The sequence below is a fragment of the Siphateles boraxobius genome, unplaced genomic scaffold, assembly GCF_051911475.1.
Source record: "Siphateles boraxobius isolate OS27281-9 unplaced genomic scaffold, OSU_SipBor_1 25, whole genome shotgun sequence".
Taxonomy (NCBI): Eukaryota; Metazoa; Chordata; class Actinopteri; order Cypriniformes; family Leuciscidae; genus Siphateles; species Siphateles boraxobius.
In genome coordinates, this window is record NW_027508866.1 from 34513060 (window position 1) to 34535000 (window position 21941).

At 35.0% G+C, this 21941-nt stretch overlaps 1 protein-coding gene across 1 annotated transcript in view; it reads left to right on the forward strand.

Annotated features, from left to right (window-relative positions):
- The window catches only part of LOC143750563 (myosin-IIIb), a 59317-nt gene that overhangs the window by 29275 nt on the left and 8101 nt on the right, over positions 1-21941 (forward strand). Inside the window, exons 15-26 of the mRNA XM_077243710.1 lie at positions 1123-1234; positions 1973-2016; positions 2229-2291; positions 2668-2787; positions 7259-7344; positions 7430-7477; positions 7992-8039; positions 8387-8478; positions 10470-10637; positions 11170-11300; positions 14410-14609; positions 14709-14798. Of these exons, the coding sequence (XP_077099825.1) occupies positions 1123-1234; positions 1973-2016; positions 2229-2291; positions 2668-2787; positions 7259-7344; positions 7430-7477; positions 7992-8039; positions 8387-8478; positions 10470-10637; positions 11170-11300; positions 14410-14609; positions 14709-14798 (1202 nt within the window). The remainder of the gene's footprint in view (positions 1-1122; positions 1235-1972; positions 2017-2228; positions 2292-2667; positions 2788-7258; positions 7345-7429; positions 7478-7991; positions 8040-8386; positions 8479-10469; positions 10638-11169; positions 11301-14409; positions 14610-14708; positions 14799-21941) is intronic.

Genomic DNA, 21941 nt, shown 5'->3' on the forward strand with positions numbered 1-21941 from the left:
GGCCTGTACCATGATGTTAGTTGAACAAACTCAGGGTTACAGGATTAGTTTAGAGTTGACAAAACCAAAACAATCCAAACATGCTTTGTTGGTACCATGATGCTGATCATCAACTTTCTCTGTCAACTCAGGCTTTGATCCTGAGTTTAGGAGTTTAAGTGTGACATCAGTAGCGAACAGCCAATCACATGTTGAGAGAGAGTGAAACTGAGATTAATTTATCGCGAGAGAAGCAGCGCAATTCACTTATTAAATAAAAGTATAAAAATATTAAGAATTTAAACAAATTTACACAGCAAGAAGAAAACAGCTGTCTATGAAAGAGGACAACTAAAAGAAAAAGTCTTGCTACTGTATATCAGTGCAAGTAAAAGTTGTGAAGTTATTTTATACAGCTGATAAAGGTATAGAGAGAATTGAACATTTAAGCTCACATGTAGTTATTTTATAGCTTCATCAATTGATGCTAAAGTGTATTTATATTACCTTAATATATTTATTCATTTAAACTGCGTAATAATAATTGATGAACTAAAATTGTACATCTGTGATTGATTAAGGGTATAATAATTACATAGGCCTAAATATTATCTAAATCATACAAATGTATTATTCTAAATAAGCATCACTAAAAACTAGACGATTTTGTCTTTAAAAATCATTTGCTATGTAGTGACCTTTAATTCGGAGTAGAAACAGGTGTAGTGACTTTATCGCATCAGGCATGTGTCACTTTGCTCACAGCTGATTGGTCCAAGTTCAGTTTGCAACCTCTTACCTAGAACATAACCTGCCCCAGACCAGGTTAGCTGTGGAGCATAAGTTACTATGGCGATGAACACTGCTAAAAGACAAACCACTTTCATGGTCCCTAAAACCCAGGGTTGACGCAAACTAAACTGAAACATAGCTGGCTAGCCACCTAAACCGGCTTCATGGTATAGGCCCCAGATCAGTGACTTAATTTAGATGCCAACAAATAATGTAATCTGTATTGTAGTGCTGGTTAATAATTAAATGATTGTGTGCAATTTTTCCTAGAGCTGATGGATTAATAAGGGTGTTTGTCTTCATAATGTGTCCATTATTCCTGCATGAAATGTCCTTTTGTGGTCTGTTAAGGTGCAATACAATGCAAGTGGTTTCCTTGAGAAAAACCGGGACACAATACCAGCCAACATTCGTGAGCTCTTCATCAACAGCGTCACTCCTCTCCTCAGTGTTTTGTTCGCAGGTCTGAATTGCCACATCTATATTATAACGGCAATAAACGAACACACACACACACACACACACACACACACACACACACACACACACACACACACACACACACACACACATACACACAGATAGATATACACACACACACACACACACAGATAGATATACACAAAACATATGTAATATAGATATACACAAAACAAAATTTACATACATTTGTATATATATATACTGTATGTGTGTGTATTTATTAGTGTGTGTGTATGTATTTATATATATATATGTATTTATGTGTGTGTGTATGTGTGTTTGTGTATTTATTTATTGGAGTTTTAATAAATATGATATATATTAATTTTAACTGTGCTTTTAATTTTTACTACATTCAATATAATTTAAACATTTTTTCCTATGCATGTGTGTCATTGAAGTATTTATTAAATTATTATGGCTATTATTATATTTTAGATGTTCACACATGATTATATACTTCTAAACTGAAACTCACAACTAAATGCTTTTGTTTGTTATTTCCAGTTTATAACACACACACACACACACACACACACACACACACACACACACACACACACACACACACACGCATATATATATATATATATATATATATATATATATATATATATATACACACACATTATACACACACATACATGCATATATACATCATTACTATTGGTGTGTTTTTTAATTTATTAGTTAAAAAAAAATTCTCTCTTTTTTTCAGCTACAATTTCTCGAACAGGCACACTGATGCCAAGGAAAGCCAAGGTATAACTAAGAGTTTGACTTAATTTTTGGCATGCCAGTTTTCTTTTCGAGTGCCTGTTAAAACATGTGGTATATCCCAAATACCTTTAAAGGCTGGATTTTCAGAAAATATATAGCTGTACAAATGACAAATTAGTCTTACCTGTGAGATAAGTGACAATGAATGCAGCATGTAGTGTTTCACCTCATGACTCTGTGTGTGCCAATTTTAGTTACAAGTTGCTGGTGACAACTTCAACTCAACCAGGAAGCAGTCAGTTGGTGCACAATTCAAGGTGAATTATGCTTACAAATAATCATAGTGCATGTTTTATTTATTGGATGTATCCTATAATCAAATGAATCAAATGTATGTAAATGCATTGCATGTGTCTGTGCTTGAATATGATCATCTATATATATATATTTTTTTTTTGTATATATCAGAAATATTATATTATATGGATGAGTCTCTCAAAACACTGTCAAGAAGTTCATATTTCACCCCATATTGAAGTGAAGCCTAATTTTTGGTCCATTTAGGATTTTTGCATTGTGATTGTCATAATTAGGCGCTGACATTCACTCCTAACATAGATCCTGTCTATGTTTATGTAACGGCCTCTCTGTCTTTACATTGTTTGGAAACTAAAAGCATTTTGTTCCGTACAGCATTCCTTGGCAGTCCTTATGGAGAAGATGTTTGCCGCCAGTCCGCACTTTGTTCGCTGCATCAAACCCAACCGAAGCAAGCAGCCTGATCAACTAGACAGTAAACTGGTGATGGATCAGGTATGTTACCACAGCTCAGGTAGCTTCACAATCATCAAGTCTCCGCTGGGTTCGGCCCTATTTGTGGCCCCTTTTATTTTCCACAGGGGAGCCAAATGCATTCTCAGTTTTTCCTGCCCTCCAGTTCTCTGAGCTGTAGTTAAAACCTGGAAACCTTTTAGTGCTGTCATTTGTGTTAAATTCAAATCCCTCTAATGATAGGGGAGCCACTGGGTTTGTGTGTAAGGGCCAATATGGACTGAACACTGTTTTAAGAGATTGTCTTGTTGGAGCTGCTCAGTGACTGTCTAGTTGAATGACACAGTGACTATAATCTCTGTACTGTGTAGATACTAGTTAAAAGTAGAAAATATAAGTGGTGTCTGCCTGTGTGAAACTTGCCACCACTTTACTAGGGTTATTCTTACTCATTGCTAGGTTGTTTTGGGTACTTGGTTATAGTAGTAGTAAGTAACCACCAATAATTTTTTGTTCTGTTCTCAAAGGACCGTCCTGTTCAAATGACATAATTTGTCTCGATATGCATGAACTGTAAATTCCAAGGCTGTAAATCATCTGACCATGTGTGACTTAATAGCAGTTTCATTCAGTACATGTGCAGTACCGTTTAAACTACATGACTGTGCAACACTGACACCTGCTGTGGAAGTGTGGAAGTGCAGTTTGCAACCTAAAAGAATAAAAATCAGCCTGATGTAAATCAATATAATATAAAAAAAATTACTTACACACACACACATGTTGTGATTTCATGTTTTTATGGGGACTTTCCATAGACATAATGATTTTTATTCTGTACAAACTGTATATTCTCTCCCCTTACACTAACCCCTTTTACATTTTCAAAAAAATCAGTTTGTATGATTTATATACTGCTTTCATTTACATTACATTTGTTCGTTTACCAGACGCTTTTATCCAAAGCGACTTACAAATGAGTAAAATAGAAGCAGTTAAACTAACAGTAGGACAACTAAATGTTAGTGCTATGACCCCTCTCGATTTAATTTAATGCAGTTTTTTTTTTAAATAGTAAAATAGAATAGAATAGAAGAGAAGAGAAAGTGTTAGTATTACTGGATCAAGTGCTGCCGAAAAATATACGTCTTCAGCAGTTTCTTGAAAAGTGGCTACTGACTCAAGCTCTGGTTGAGTTAGGCAGATCATTCCACCAACAGGGAACAGTCATGGTAAAGGCCTGAGAAAGAGATTTTGTGGCTCTTTGAGATGGTACCACAAGACGACATTCGCTAGCAGAGCACAAGGTTCTGGATGGCACATAAGTCTGAAGTAATGAGTTTAGGTAAGAAGGAGCAGTGCCAGTGGTTGTTCTGTAGGCGAACGTCAGTGACTTGAATTTAATGCGAGCGGCAACTGAGAACCAGTGCAATTTAGTGAGGAGAGGAGTGACGTGTGCTGTCTTCGGCTCATTAAAGACTACTCTGGCTGCAGCATTCTGGATCAGTTGCAGAGGTTTGACAGAGCAAGCTGGACGACCAGCCAGGAGAGCATTACAATAGTCCTGTCTAGAACAAGCCTTTGGACAAGGAGTTGTGTAGCATGCTCTGTTAGGAAGGGCCTGATCCCCCTAATGTTGTGCAAGGCAAATCTGCAGGACAGGGCAGCTCTAGCAATGTGGTCTGTGAAGTTCAATTGATCATCAATTACAACCCCAAGGTTCTGGCTGACCTTGATGGAGTTATGGATGATGAGCCTAGCTGAATGGAGAAGTTGTGATGAAGTGTTGGGTTGGCCGGGACCACAAGTAGCTCTGTCTTCGCAAGGTTTAGTTAAAGGTGGTGGTCCTTCATCCAGCCAGAAATGTCTGTCAGACAGGCTGAGATACGAGCAGCTACCGTCGGATCGTCAGGCTGGAATGAGAGGTAGAGTTGCGTGTCATTAGCGTAGCAATGACAGGAAAAGCCAGGTTTCTGAATCACAGATCCTAGTAATGTCATGTAGATGGAGAAGAGGAGTGGTCCAAGCACTGAGCCCTGAGGCACCCCAGTAGCTAGATGTTGGGTCTTAGATGCCACACCTCTCCACGACACCCTAAAGGACCTACCTGAGAGGTAAGACTTGAACCATTGGAGTGCAGTTCCCGAGATGCCCTTCATCTTTAAGATTGACAGGAGGATCTGGTGGTTAGCTGTGTCAAAAGCAGCAGACAAATGCAGCAAGATGAGAACTGAGGATTTGGAAGCTGCTCTTGCCAGTCTCAGAGCTTCAATTACTGAGAGCAGGGCAGTCTCAGTTGAGTGTCCGCTTTTGAAACCAGACTGATTGTTGTCCAAGAGGTTGTTCTGTGTAAGAAAGGAGGAGATCTGGTTGAAAACAACTCGTTCAAGTGTTTTTGCGACGAATGGAAGAAGGGATACCGGTCTGTAACTTTCTAGATGTGCTGGATTTAGTTTGAGTTTCTTAAGCAGTGGGGTTACCCGAGCCTGCTTAAAAGCTGTGGGAAAGTTACCAGTGTGAAGAGAGGTGTTTATAATGTGCGTGAGTGTGGGTACAACTGAGGAAGAAATGGCTTGAAGTAGATTAGTGGGGATAGGATCAAGCAGACAGGTGGTAGGGCGATTGGAAAGGAGGAGTTTAGAGACTTCTGCCTCTGAAAGTAGAGAGAACGTAAAATGTGTGTGTCAATTTGTGGATTGGTAAATTGGCAGGTGATGGTGGTTGTTTTATCTGTGAAGAATGTGACAAAATCGTCAGCTGTTAGGGTTGATGGAGGAGAAGGGTTAAGAAGAGAGGAGAAGGTTTTGAAAAGCATGCGAGAGTCAGAAGAATTGATAATTTTGTTGTGATAAGTCATTTTAGCAGTAGAAATATTAGCAGAGAAAGAAGAGAGGAGGGATTGATAAAGACCCAGGTCTGTAGGATCTTTCGATTTGCGCCACTTCCTCTCTGCACCCCTGAGTTTAGAACGATGTCCGCGGAGAATATCAGATAACCAGGAGGCAGAGGGTGTGGCGCGGGCTGGCCTGGAGGAAAGGGGGCAGAAGTTGTCCAAGCAGGATGTTAAAGTGGAGAAAAGAGTATCATTTGCACTGTTAGTATCTAGTGTTGAGAGCTGATCAGAGGTCGTAAGTGTAGAAATTGCCAAGTTGACCTGGTGGACGATATACAACTATAAAATGGATTTTAATAGGACTACTGATGGTAATTGAATGTGATTCAAATGAGCTGTTGTCACGCAGAGGTGGTAAAAGATCAAATTTACAGTCATTTGAGATGAGCAGACCAGTGCCTCCACCCCTTCCAGTCAGACGAGGGGTGTGTGAGAAAGTGAAGTTAGTGGAGAGGGCAGCAGGTGTGACAGTGTCCTCTGGTCTGATCCAGGTCTCAGTCAGGGCCAATAGGCTGAGACCTGAATGACTTGAAAAAGATGTAATGAAATCAGCTTTGTTTACAGTGGACTGGCAGTTCCAGAGACCAATAGGAAAAGAGAATGAAGTATTAGAAGACACTGGAAAGGTACGGAGATTGTGTGACATTTGATTTACGTACAAGAAGACTTTAAATTTACGTACAAAAAGACTTTAAAACAAGAAGAATTTAATACTCAAGCGCGTTGTCGGTGTCCTTGCTCGGTGGAGTTGCACAGGTAGAGTCGCTGGTCTTTACACTCATTGGTCTTCACACGATGAGGGCTTCACCGCTGCCGCCGTGCACTAATCGGTTATTTACACGCCTAATACCCTGTTAATGAATACAGCAGGCCACGCCCAACTATTTAGCCAAGCTAAACTCAACAGTCACGACACAAACAAACAAACGCCAGGTCGACGCACAGTAACAAAGAGCCGCGCTAAAATCGAATGAGAAACACTCACAGACTGATGTTCTCTCCTGCTGTTCTTCTGCTTCTTCTGGGGTTTTCTTCATGGGGGATCAAAAAATGTCCCCACAAGGACAAGGATTTCGGATATTGCCAACTTTGGCATATAATGTAATTTAAAAACATCAATATTTAATAATAAAATAACAATGTAATAATGTAATATTTAAATACATTTACTTGTACAATGAAAGTAAGAGCTAATATATATATATATACTTTTTTTTTTCTTACTTTTCCAGCCTATCATTCCAAATCTGTATGCTGCCTTTCTTCCTATAAAATACAAAAGAATATTTTGGAAAGAATATTCATCTTGCAGTATAGCTCACAAGTTGAATAAACTGCATTTGTGATACCTTTTTGGTTATTTTTTTAGTTTGATGGTTTGAAGTCTAATTTTGTTAAATGCAAAATGAAGCTTTCGTTCAAGAGATGTTCGTATTATTTTTTTGTGTTCATGGAAAAATAAAAATTTATGAATATGAATAAGAATGAGTGAATAATGAATTAACATGTTTAATTTTTAGGTGAACTATCCCTTTAAAAGTGACCTAATGGCACCTTTCAGAGTCTCAATTGTCCCATCCATCATATTTATGTTCTTATTTTCTGCCTCCTCCTCTCTAGCTGAGATATAACGGTCTAATGGAAACAATCCGAATCCGGCGGGACGGTTTCTCATGGCGTCCAACTTTCAGGGAGTTTGCAGAGAGGTTTGTGTGCTGGCAGAAAAAATGACATTTTATCAGTTCATCACATCAGATTACCTGCAGTATAACTCAGATTTCTGTCCCGTAGGTACAACATTCTGCTGCTGAAACCGGATCTCCCGTCGAACAAGAGCAGGTTTGAGCAGCAGATACATCATATTGTGTTAAAGGTGCACCAAGTAATAAACCAACAGGTTTTCAACCTAAAGAAGATTATAGTACATTTGATAAATCTTTACATGATGTTAACTCACATGAGAGGAATAAGCTCCCTGTTATCAGCTGCTTTTGCTTGCAGACTAGAAGAATACAAAATAAAAGTATGTAAACAATGGCAAAAAAAAAACATTATAGCTTAGTATAAAGTTCAAGACCAGCAGAAATTAGTTTTAGTTTAATTTGTTTGCACAATATATATTTTGCTATATATATATATAAGTATACAATGAAAAAATAAATAAAATGTCGTTCTTATTACAGTGCATGAAGAGGTGGAAAATCTATGATAAAATCTAGAATTGAAAATCTAAAATAAATAACATAAAATGACTTTGTGCTCCTTTTAAATGAGCTCTTCATGATGATATGTACTGATATTGATTATTTGGTTTCATCTACAATGGTTCTCCTTTTCTTTTTGTTGCTTTTAGTTGTATGTCGATCCTCAACAGCACTGAACTCTCTGGTTGGAAGTGTGGGTAAGTTTGAGCCTGGTGCAACCTGTCTAAATGAAGCATTATTAGCATTATTATAAGCATTATTAGTGCCATTTAAGACATGCATCACTATTATTATTGTTCATACGCACAGTTAGCGATTTAAACAAAACCCCCTAATCACTCATATTTCCTTTAAAAAATGTTCAAATCTTTTTAGTTTTGATAGTCCTGTCAGGATTTTAGGCTTGTAAAATCTTTCACAGGCTCTCACATGTTTTTGTTAAGTTTAATTTGGCTTAATATTGTATGAGCCAATAAATTAGATACTTTAATGGTTCAGATAATATCAAACAAGTCCCAGCAGTTCTTCTGTGTTGCTCTTTCAGATCGTCGCGTTTGTTTTTCAAGTACTGGCACCAGGAGGAGTTGGCCCGTCTGCTGGAGAGACTGGGACGAGCGGCAGTTGTCATTCAGAAGAGTGAGTAGCAATTAAACTAGTTTGTTTGAGGCTCTGTATAATTATCGAGGAACTCACATGACTCCAAACCTCTTAGCTCCTAGTTTGACTGCTTTATTGCAACCTAAATCACCTCTCGGATAAGTATACTAATAAAACGGTGTCATGAGCGCAAGTTCAGACATGAACTGCTAGATTCAGATGTGAACTGCGAGATGTGAACTTTCTTGTGGATTTTTTTTCCCCACTTAAAAAAAGGTTTCTTACATCAAAAGTCATAAAACTGCTGTGACTATTATTCATTATTATTTTCCATCATCTGATTCATAGTTGGAGTTTTACAGGCTTTTTTTGTAACTGTACCTTTAAGACTTTTGTATGCAAATTACCGTTAGGATTGCGTAATCTCTACATAGTGGCGTAGGTCACATTTTCAGTATTCAGGCAACTTGACCCATCCTGACAAAGTCTTGATATGCACACATGGGCTGTCATATACTTCTGGTCAAACGTATGCAATCATTACGATTTGTTTAAATGTTTTCGAAAGAAGTCTCTTCTGCTCACCAAGGCTGCATTTATTTGATCAAAATACAGTTAAAACAGTAATATTATGAAGTGTTATTAAATTATTATTAAATTAATATAATTATTAAAATATCTGCATTATTTTTATAAGAAATAGTTAAAACCGTAATATTGTGAAATAGTATGAAATAATTTAAAATGACAGCATTATATTTATATTTTCTCCCTTTGCATCAATGGTTACTACTTACAATGTGCTTTTGCAGCGTTGAGCCAATCACAGACAAGTCAGTTGAACGGAACGGCCAATCAGACGCGTTTAAATCTGTCTCTGCACCGAAAATGTTTAGCGCAAGCTCACTTCTACACTTTTGAAATCCTGTTGTTATAGCTATTAAACTAGATTCAAATAAGAGGTTCACGACAATATAGTCAGATTCTTTGATTTTAAAAGAGTTTTCGTGAGAATGCAAAACCGGTGGGCTCGCGATGAAATGATTGTCAGTTTCATATTATGTACATCTATAGCTTTCTGAATATAATCTATTCACAGTATGAATAAAGGCTTTATTTTTCATGCTGCTATGAAGGCAGGTGCTCACGTACACTACAAATTTTCAGGAGTTTTCATTTAAGTGCTGCAGTAAATCCATTAATTATTGTTCTATGTCTTTGACAGACATAATTAGCAGCTAATATCTCAGAAATCTGCCGTTTAAAACGCGTAAGCTCTTTTCTTCTCTTTTATTAAGACTATTATATAAGCTATTTTTACTTTTACTTTGACTTCAGACTAATTTAAAAAGCCTAATAAAGTTTAAAATGTTGGTTGGTGAATTATTATAATTGTATTATAATAACGGTCACATTTTTAGCCCAACACATCAGCTGAAAAATGATACTGTTTTCTTTTAGAGCTGCTGCACAGCCGAAATGAACTGTTTGCATCATTGAATCATTTTCCTGTTTTCACTGTAATGGTCCTTGCACAGAAATTTCACAGAGTCCGAAATTTTCGTATGCGTTTTTTCGTATTCGTCATTCGGTGGCTCTGAATTGTCGAAACACCATTCAAAATGCTTGCTACGGATGCGAAAAACAGAAAATTGGTCCGAATTTTTTTTTATGACGGACGAAAGTTTCGAAGGCGTGATTGACCAAACATGTTTCATTGACATTGACAATTTTCGGCTGCGAATTTCTGATTTTGTGTGGAAGGACCTTTAAGCTGCTTTGAAACAATCTGTATTGTATGAAGCACTATATAAATAAAGGTAAAAAAATTTATAGCTACTCGTAAAGGCTGGAGGGACACACTTAGGAGGATTTTTTTTTTCTTGACTGCCATGATATTTTCAAGTATTTTCAAAGCTAATATTAAATCAAAGAATAGCTTAATTTGCATCCAAAGAAGTCTGGGCTAAAGCCCTGAATATCCACTGACCCTAGAACTGCCCCTGACTACATCACATCTTGTTCTTCAGATTTCCGGGCGAGGATCTGCAGAAGGAAGTATCTGACATTGCTAGCAGAGCTACGGAGGCAGCGTCAGGCTCAGCGGGAGAGAGAGGAGCGCGAGGAGGAGGAGAGGAGACGACAGCAGCTGGAGGACGAGAGGAAAAGACGTCTGGAAGTGGAGCAGGAGAACCTGCGTAAGGACTGTCCTCTGTTTTCACAGTCGCTTCAGTGCTGATGTTAATGACTTGTGTTAAAGGGATAGTTCACCCAAAAATTAAATTTAGCCCATGATTTACTCATCCTGAAGCCATCCTAGGTGTATATGACATTCTTCTTTCAGACGAATACAATCGGATTTATATTAAATAATATCCTGGCTCTTCCAAGTTTTATAATGTCAGCTCAAAAATATGCATCAATCCATCATAAACGAACTCCACATGCCATGACGCACTACACTACTTCTGACATCATAAGTTGTGCTTTGTGTAAGAAAAATATTCATATTTAATTCATATGCAGTCTACTTGTGCATAAACTCATCGTTTTGCTTCAGAAGGCCTTTATTACGGAGTTCGTTTATGATGGATTGATGCATGTTTTTGAGCTTCAATCTGTCGGTTGCAATCCACTGACATTATAAAACTAGGAAGAGCCAGGATACATTTTTTTATATAAAATAATCGTGAACTAATCCTTTAAGGTCGTGTGTGTGTGTGTTTGCAGGACCAGCGTCTCCACCGGTGCCCTTGCCGAGAACAAAAAGGCCTGAGCCCAGGCCTCGCTCGCTGCTGACTGGCGTCCTGAAAGCTCCACATCTGCCTCCTGTACCGCGGCCGCGCAGCAAGCTTTTTGAGGTGTGACATCCATAACTTATTCAGTGAAATACTGCACCTCGATTAATGAGTTTATCTCTTTAACCTACCAGCTTAAAGATTATTTTTGTGCCAAGTCACATCTGTAATCTGTGTTAGAGCTCGAACATGTTTCACTCCCCCTATTTGAAGATTGAAGTTGACTTCAAAAATGTAAAATGCCACATTACAAAACTAAATTGAATTGCAAATGCCATTTCTTCCTGACTTTAAGCAGTGCTATTTTAATTTCATTGATATAATATTACATTGAATTATCTTTTATTTTTATATTTTCAGGTCATTTTAATTTTAGTTAAAGTTTCATTATGTTTGTTTTGTACGGAGCCTCATACCCTCATATGACGTGTGGACAAAAATATATATATCATGGCCATGATTTACCTATTCGTTCCCTCGTTTCAGTAAATTTTGTGCACAATATAATAATTTGTGCATGATATAATAATTTGTTCCCTCATTTCACTAAATTGTACGCATGAGATAATTCATCTTTGCACACAACTTAGTGAAACAAGGGAATGAATTATCTCATGCGCACAATTTAGTGAAACAAGGAAATAATTCGATCCCTCGTTTAACTAAATTGTGCACTTGATATAATAATTCTTTCAATAGTTTCACTAAATTGTGCACTTGATATAATAATTATTTCAATAGTTTCACTAAATTGTGCACTTGATATAATAATTCTTTCAATAGTTTCACTAAATTGTGCACTTGATATAATAATTCTTTCAATAGTTTCACTAAATTGTGCACTTGATATAATAATTCTTTCAATAGTTTCACTAAATTGTGCACTTGATATAATAATTCTTTCAATAATTTCACTAAATTGTGCACTTGATATAATAATTCTTTCAATAGTTTCACTAAATTGTGCACTTGATATAATTCTTTCAATAGTTTCACTAAATTGTGCACTTGATATAATAATTCTTTCAATAGTTTCACTAAATTGTGCACTTGATATAATAATTATTTCAATAGTTTCACTAAATTGTGCACTTGATATAATAATTCTTTCAATAATTTCACTAAATTGTGCACTTGATATAATAATTCTTTCAATAGTTTCACTAAATTGTGCACTTGATATAATAATTATTTCAATAGTTTCACTAAATTGTGCACTTGATATAATAATTCTTTCAATAATTTCACTAAATTGTGCACTTGATATAATAATTATTTCAATAGTTTCACTAAATTGTGCACTTGATATAATAATTCTTTCAATAGTTTCACTAAATTGTGCACTTGATATAATTCTTTCAATAGTTTCACTAAATTGTGCACTTGATATAATAATTCTTTCAATAGTTTCACTAAATTGTGCACTTGATATAATAATTATTTCAATAGTTTCACTAAATTGTGCACTTGATATAATAATTATTTCAATAATTTCACTAAATTGTGCACTTGATATAATAATTCTTTCAATAGTTTCACTAAATTGTGCACTGGATATAATAATTCTTTCAATAGTTTCACTAAATTGTGCACTTGATATAATAATTCTTTCAATAATTTCACTAAATTGTGCACTTGATATAATAATTCTTTCAATAGTTTCACTAAATTGTGCACTTGATATTATAATTCTTTCAATAGTTTCACTAAATTGTGCACTTGATATAATAATTCTTTCAATAGTTTCACTAAATTGTGCACTTGATATAATAATTCTTTCAATAGTTCCACTAAATTGTGCACTTGATATAATAATTCTTTCAATAGTTTCACTAAATTGTGCACTTGATATAATTCTTTCAATAGTTTCACTAAATTGTGCACTTGATATAATAATTCTTTCAATAGTTTCACTAAATTGTGCACTTGATATAATAATTATTTCAATAGTTTCACTAAATTGTGCACTTGATATAATAATTCTTTCAATAATTTCACTAAATTGTGCACTTGATATAATAATTCTTTCAATAGTTTCACTAAATTGTGCACTTGATATAATAATTATTTCAATAGTTTCACTAAATTGTGCACTTGATATAATAATTCTTTCAATAATTTCACTAAATTGTGCACTTGATATAATAATTATTTCAATAGTTTCACTAAATTGTGCACTTGATATAATAATTATTTCAATAGTTTCACTAAATTGTGCACTTGATATAATAATTCTTTCAATAGTTTCACTAAATTGTGCACTTGATATAATAATTCATTCAATAGTTTCACTAAATTGTGCACTTGATATAATTCTTTCAATAGTTTCACTAAATTGTGCACTTGATATAATAATTCTTTCAATAGTTTCACTAAATTGTGCACTTGATATAATAATTATTTCAATAGTTTCACTAAATTGTGCACTTGATATAATAATTCTTTCAATAGTTTCACTAAATTGTGCACTGGATATAATAATTCTTTCAATAGTTTCACTAAATTGTGCACTTGATATAATAATTCTTTCAATCGTTTCACTAAATTGGGCGCACAATATAATTTGTTCCATCGTTTCACTAAATTGTGCACAATACAATAATTAGTTTCACTCGATTTAGTAAAATGTGGCCACATGGTACTAATTCGTTCCCTTGTTTCACTAAATTGTGTGCACGATTTAATAATTTGTTCTCGTGTTTCAATATATTGTACACACAATGTAATAATTAGTTCCGTCGTTTTACTAAATTGTGTGAACAATATAATAATTAGTTTCCCTCGATTTAGTAAATTGTGGCCACGTTGTACTAATTCGTTCCCTTGTTTCGATTGAACTAAAACAATGGAACAAATTATTATATTTTAACTTAAAAATTCGTAAAATGTACGTAATTTCGTGAAAAATTTGTAAGTTGTGGGAACGATTTAATTTGTGGGCTCAAATTTTGGTGGGCTCCATAGATTTGTATTTTGTCATTATTCGTTTAAAAAAATGTATATATATATATGTGTGTGTTTTTTGTTTTGTTTGTTTTTTTACTTCAGTTATAGTTTAGTAAAGCTATTTTAGTTCAAGTTAAACAAAAAAAATAAAAATGTTGGCTTTAGTTAACAATAGTAACCCTGACTTTGTCATACTCATTTTTGTAAACCTCATTTTTCTGGACAGGCGACTCCGTTTGATAACGAGCTGAATGAGAACTTCCACCTGGACGCTTCTCTGATGCTTCAGCCGATAGATGAAGAGCGTATTAAAGAGAAACACACGAAAAGGAGTAACACCATCCGCTGGTTTAAAGAGACGCAGGTCCGTAAGCTGACCAGAGACGGGATCTTCCCCAGCTGGTTCCATGGCATGATCACACGCAGGTCAGCTTTGATCAACTATTGATTAGTCCAATCAAATCTCTATTGTAGTGAAAATGGGAATATATTTATTATCTGCTGATTGTAACTTTGGTTTCTCAGACAAGCAGAAGATCTCCTGATCGACAAACCTCTCGGCTGCTTCTTGTTGCGTGTCGGTGAAAGCCGGGAAGGTTACACTCTGACCTTTAGGTACATGCTACTATATGCTATGGCAAAACTGAATTATATACGTCAAAATCAACATGCTTGTCAATCACTAAAGGTGCTTTTATTGTGTTAACCCTTACATTGTGTTCTGTTCATTTTGACCCAGAGAGGATTATTTTTGTCTGAAAATGCTGTTTTTAATGTTATTGGATTGGACTAAAACGTACTGACTTTGCCCACACAGGGTATAACAACTTCCCATAAAAAATAAAATAAGTAAATAATAATAATGATAAAAAAATAAATGTATATATATATATATACACTCACCTAAAGGATTATCAGGAACACCTGTTCAATTTCTCATTAATGCAATTATCTAATCAACCAATCACATGGCAGTTGCTTCAATGCATTTAGGGGTGTGGTCCTGGTCAAGACAATCTCCTGAACTCCAAACTGAATGTCAGAATGGGAAAGAAAGGTGATTTTAAGCAATTTTGAGCGTGGCATGGTTGTTGGTGCCAGACGGGCCGGTCTGAGTATTTCACAATCTGCTCAGTTACTGGGATTTTCACACACAACCATTTCTAGGGTTTACAAAGAATGGTGTGAAAAGGGAAAAACATCCAGTATGCGGCAGTCCTGTGGGCGAAAATGCCTTGTTGATGCTAGAGGTCAGAGGAGAATGGGCCGACTGATTCAAGCTGATAGAAGAGCAACTTTGACTGAAATAACCACTCGTTACAACCAAGGTATGCAGCAAAGCATTTGTGAAGCCACAACATGCACAATAGAGTGCGGAACGGGCCGAATTTTTTTGTCCGAGCCCGGCCCGTGTCCGACAGAGCAGTAACCGAACCCGACCCGAGCCCGACAGGCATAAAGATATTTATGTCCGAGCCCGACCCGAGACCAACAGTTAAAATCCCATTTTTTTTCTCATACTAATGACACATGTGCGTTTGTTTGTGTGGAAAGCCTGCTTTTATTAAGCAACTGTAGGAAGACATTCGGAAATGTCAGCAGGATGAGTGCATCAGCGCGCACGTAGAAACAAGCGCACTTAACGCAGGCGCGCATGCACGTATTTCGTTGTCACGGCTACATAAACAAATTTCCGCACACAGGAAGACAGATGTTATGGTAATATTTTACATGTATTTTAATCACAAAAACGAACATTTGCATCACGTGAAAGCATCAGGCACATTGGCTACCAACATAATAAGCTGTTTTAAATTTAAAATGTTCAATGCCATATCACGCTGATGTGACCGAGCCCGACCCGAACCCAAACATAATTTCTAAATATCTGTCCGAACCCGGCCCGGCCCGTCGGGTACCGACAATCTCGTCGGGCTCGGGTCGGGTATCCATCCTCTAATGCACAACCTTGAGGCGGATGGGCTACAACAGCAGAAGACCCCACAGGGTACAACTCATCTCCACTACAAATAGGAAAAAGAGGCTACAATTTGCAAGAGCTCACCAAAACTGGACAGTTAAAGACTGGAAAAATGTTGCCTGGTCTGATGATTCTCGATTTCTGTTGAGACATTCAGATGGTAGTCAGAATTTGGCGTAAACAGAATGAGAACATGGATCCATCATGCCTTGTTACCACTGTGCTGGCTGGTGGTGATGGTGTAATGGTATGGGGGATGTTTTCTTGGCACACTTTAGGCCCCTTAGTGCCAATTAGGCATTGTTTAAATGCCACGGCCTACCTGAGCATTGTTTCTGACCATGTCCATCCCTTTATGGCCACCATGTACCCATCCTCTGATGGCTACTTCCAGCAGGATAATGCACCATGTCACAAAGTTTGAACCATTTCAAATTGGTTTCTTGAACATGACAATGAGTTCACTGTACTAAAATGGCCCCCACAGTCACCAGATCTCAACCCAATAGAGCATCTTTGGGATGTGGTGGAACGGGAGCTTCGTGCCCTGGATGTGCATCCCGCAAATCTCCATCAACTGCAAGATGCTATCCTATCAATATGGGCCAACATTTCTAAAGAATGCTTTCAGCACCTTGTTGAATCAATGCCACATAGAATTAAGGCAGTTCTGAAGGCGAAAGTGGGTCAAACACAGTATTAGTATGGTGTTCCTAATAATCCTTTAGGTGAGTGTGTGTGTGTATATATATATATATATATATATATATATATATATATATGCGCAGTTATCATTTTCATGTCATGCACCACGTTGTTTAAATAGCAAATGCATTTGCGCCCATTTGTGCGCTCATGGGCTGCTGGTCTGAAAACGAGGTGTGTTCAGGCGCATTGTTGGCACGTTGCTATTTTGAGGCAACTGAAATAGACTGCGCCATTGACCAACTGAAACCTTTTTTTGTTATTTAAAGAGCGCATTAGTAACCCCTACAGGCGGTTCCACAACACATGTACACTCTGCTTACTACACACACAGCAGCACACAAAAAATGAAAGGATTACAATGTAAAAGATTATTATTGTGTACATAAAGATATAAAGATGGTGAAATCCGTCTTGTTCCGTCGATGGTATGCTTGCGCCTCACACACAGAAGACACACACACACACAGGTTTAACCTTTTCCGTTAAAGATCTGTTTCCTCTCTGGAGAAGCGCTCAGTCTTTCCGCTTGCAAATTGCGCCATGTAAATAACGAATCCCCCATGGCGTGAGTGCAACTGGCTTTTAAAGGGAATGGGAAATTACATTCGGGTTTTGGGCGTAACGTGCAAAAAAAACAATCAATTACTCATTAAAGGTGCATTGTGTAATATTTCTGAAGATCTATTGACAGAAATGCAATATAAGATCCATAACTATGTTTTCAGTGGTGTATAAAGACCTTGCATAATGAACCGTTATGTTTTTATTACCTTAGCTCTTTACCTCACACTATCAAGGTGGAATTTTCCCTACAGCACAGAAGTGAGTCTTTTCTGGCTGGAAAACAGTCCGTTACGCAATCGTGTTGAAATATTGAGTGATTTTATTTGAACAACAGGATTAAGGACCAAAACAGAAACTAAAATAACAAAGAAACATTATACAGATCAGTGTTATCGTGCAAAGAACCAAGCTTAGTTCAGCGAATAAAACACTGACACAATGATGAACAAGTAACAATAATATTCGCAATAGCATATAGTTTTACTGAATAATTAAGTAAACATAATTTCTTAATGTATCCTTGTAAAGAAACCTCATTGCTGAACTGGCTACTCTCTGCTGTCTCAGACGAGACATATTTTCCTGTCGGCCACCGTAACTTTTGTTGGTTGCAATTCGTAACCTCACCACTAGATGCCGCTAAAAATCACACACTGCACCTTTAAGAGATTAGAGACAACCCTTTTAGACCATGTGCTGTGGGCGCTGACCATTTTTCCCGTCGTTAAAGGGATAGTTCACCCAAAAATGAAAAATAGCCCATGATTTACTTTCCCTCAAGCCATCCTAGGTGTATATGACATTCTTCTTTCAGACGAATACAATCAGAGTTATATTAAAAAAAGTCCTGGCTCTTCCAAGCTTTATAATGGCAGTGATCGCCTGTATATATTTTTAAGTCCATAAAGTCCATCCATCCATGATAAAAGTGCTCCACACGGCTCTGGCGGGTTAATAGAGGCCTTCTGAAGTGAGGTGATGTGTTAGTGTAAGAAAAATATCAATATTTAAAACTTTATCGGCTAAAATAACTACCTTTCGCCAGTAATTACTCCCCACTAATACAGTTGACTTGAAGGAGTGAATGAAAATAAGTGAGCGAGTTTGGACAGCCGTTGTTATTGCGGTGCAATATGGGATTGAATGAGTGCACTCAGTAACGTCCACTATGGTTTCGGACACCACTACAAAGGGCTGTCCTCTCAAATAATGCCCTATTTGAGGGTATAGGGGGCGATTTTGGATTCAGCCCATGACTATGAAAACTACAAAATAAAAGACAAGACACAACTAACTTGACAATACACATATTTTATTTGTCTATATAAAACACATTTTATGTATGTTTACTATTTTATTATTATTAATAATATTTTTTATAAATAGTCAAATTTATTTATATAAAAATAGTAACAATAAATAAAATATAGTATAACATTGATGATTATACTTCATCAAATATTTTAAAAGTGTAATTATATAAATAATATAATATAATAATTTATTATATATGCAAAAACTAATATGCAACATTTTATTTTTTATTTTACTTATTAAGTTGGCTTGTGAAAGCCAACTTACTGAAATCCTATTTAAACTTATTATTATTCTTTTTCTTCTTCTTTTTCTTAACCAAAATTTTCTGACTGCTACTCCTCCTAGAGCTTTAACTCTACAAACTCCAAACTCGGGTCAGACCTTCAGACTGTTCTGACTTAGTGTGCTATATCTTTTCAGACTGATTTGACTTTCAGATTTCTTAAAAATTAATATTAAAAATCATAAAAATCCCATTGACTTTCATTGCAACAGTTCAAATTGAGCCAAGGCTACGGTGGCCCAGCAGTGTACAACACAAAAACTCAAATCTAAACTCCCTGAAGCCCAAGACTCAATTAAACTACCATTCTATATGTACTAATGAACTTATCTATCTATCTATCTATCTATCTATCTATCTATCTATCTATCCATCTATCCATCTATCCATCTATCCATCTATCCATCTCTTTCTATCTATCTATCTATCTATCTATCTATCTATCTATCTATCTAATCTATCTTTCTTTCTTACTAACTAATCTATCTTTCTTTCTTTCTTTCTAACTAATCTTTCTTCTTTCTTTCTTTCTTTCTTTCTTTCTAACTAATCTTTCTTCTTTCTTTCTAACTAATCTTTCTTCTTTCTTTCTGTCTTTCTTTCTTTCTAACTAATATTTCTTTTTTCTTTTTTTCTTACTAACTAATCTATCTTTCTTTCTTTCTAACTAATCTTTCTTCTTTCTTTCTTTCTAACTAATCTTTCTTCTTTCTTTTTTTCTTTCTTTCTTTCTTTCTTTCTTTCTTTCTTTCTAACTAATATTTCTTCTTTCTTTCTTTCTAACTAATATTTCTTCTTTCTAACTAATCTTTCTTCTTTCTTTCTAACTAATCTTTCTTTCTTTCTAACTAATCTTTCTTTCTTTCTAACTAATCTTTCTTCTTTCTTTCTTTCTTTCTTTCTAACTAATCTTTCTTCTTTCTTTCTTTCTTTCTTTCTAACTAATCTTTCTTCTTTCTTTCTTTCTTTCTAACTAATCTTTCTTCTTTCTTTCTTTCTTTCTTTTTCTTTCTTTCTTTCTAACTAATCTTTCTTCTTTCTTTCTTTCTTTCTTTCTTTCTAACTAATCTTTCTTTCTTTCTTTCTTTCTAACTAATCTTTCTTTCTTTCTTTCTTTCTTTCTAACTAATCTTTCTTCTTTCTTTCTAACTAATCTTTCTTCTTTCTTTCTAACTAATCTTTCTTCTTTCTTTCTTTCTTTCTTTCTTTCTAACTAATCTTTCTTCTTTCTTTCTTTCTTTCTTTCTTTCTTTCTAACTAATCTTTCTTCTTTCTTTCTTTCTTTCTAACTAATCTTTCTTCTTTCTTTCTTTCTTTCTTTCTAACTAATCTTTCTAACTATTCTTTCTTTCTTTCTTTCTTTCTTTCTTTCTAACTAATATTTCTTCTTTCTTTCTTTCTAACTAATATTTCTTCTTTCTAACTAATCTTTCTTCTTTCTTTCTAACTAATCTTTCTTTCTTTCTAACTAATCTTTCTTTCTTTCTAACTAATCTTTCTTCTTTCTTTCTTTCTTTCTTTCTTTCTAACTAATCTTTCTTCTTTCTTTCTTTCTTTCTTTCTTTCTTTCTTTCTTTCTTTCTTTCTTTCTAACTAATCTTTCTTCTTTCTTTCTTTCTTTCTTTCTTTCTTTTTCTTTCTTTCTAACTAATCTTTCTTCTTTCTTTCTTTCTAACTAATCTTTCTTCTTTCTTTCTTTCTTTCTAACTAATCTTTCTTTCTTTCTAACTAATCTTTCTTTCTTTCTTTCTTTCTAACTAATCTTTCTTCTTTCTTTCTAACTAATCTTTCTTCTTTCTTTCTTTCTTTCTTTCTTTCTTTCTTTCTTTCTTTCTTTCTAACTAATCTTTCTTCTTTCTTTCTTTCTTTCTTTCTTTCTTTCTTTCTTACTAATCTTTCTTCTTTCTTTCTTTCTTTCTTTCTTTCTAACTAATCTTTCTTCTTTCTTTCTTTCTTTCTAACTAATCTTTCTTTTTTCTTTCTTTCTTTCTTTCTTTCTTTCTGTCTTTCTTTCTTTCTTTCTAACTAATCTTTCTTCTTTCTTTCTTTCTTTCTTTCTTTCTTTCTTTCTTTTTCTTTCTTTCTTTCTAACTAATCTTTCTTCTTTCTTTCTTTCTTTCTTTCTTTCTTTCTGACTAATCTTTCTTCTTTCTTTCTTTCTTTCTTTCTAACTATTCTTTCTTCTTTCTTTCTTTCTTTCTTTCTAACTAATCTTTCTTCTTTCTTTCTAACTAATCTTTCTTTCTTTTCTTCTAACTAATCTTTCTTCTTACTTTCTTTCTAACTGATATTTCTTCTTTCTTTCTTTCTAACTAATCTTTCTTTCTTTCTTTCTTTCTAACTAATCTTTCTTCTTTCTTTCTAACTAATCTTTCTTCTTTCTTTCTTTCTTTCTTTTTTACTTTTTCTTTCTTTCTTTCTAACTAATCTTTCTTCTTTCTTTCTTTCTTTCTTTCTTTCTTTCTTTCTAACTAATCTTTCTTCTTTCTTTCTTTCTTTCTTTCTTTCTTTCTTTCTTTCTAACTAATCTTTCTTCTTTCTTTCTTTCTTTCTTTCTTTTTTTCTTTCTTTCTTTCTAATCTTTCTTCTTTCTTTCTTTCTTTCTTTCTTTCTTTCTTTCTTTCTTTCTAACTAATCTTTCTTTCTTTCTAACTAATCTATCTTTCTTTCTAACTAATCTTTCTTTCTAATCTATCTTTCTTTCTAACTAATCTTTCTTTCTAATCTATATTTCTTTCTAACTAATCTTTCTTTGTTAAGTTGGCTTGTGAAAGCCAACTTACTGAAATCCTATTTAAACTTATTATTAAGTTGGCTTGTGAAAGCCAACTTACTGAAATCCTATTTAAACTTATTATTATTATTTTTCTTAACCAAAATTTTCTGACTGCTACTCCTCCTAGAG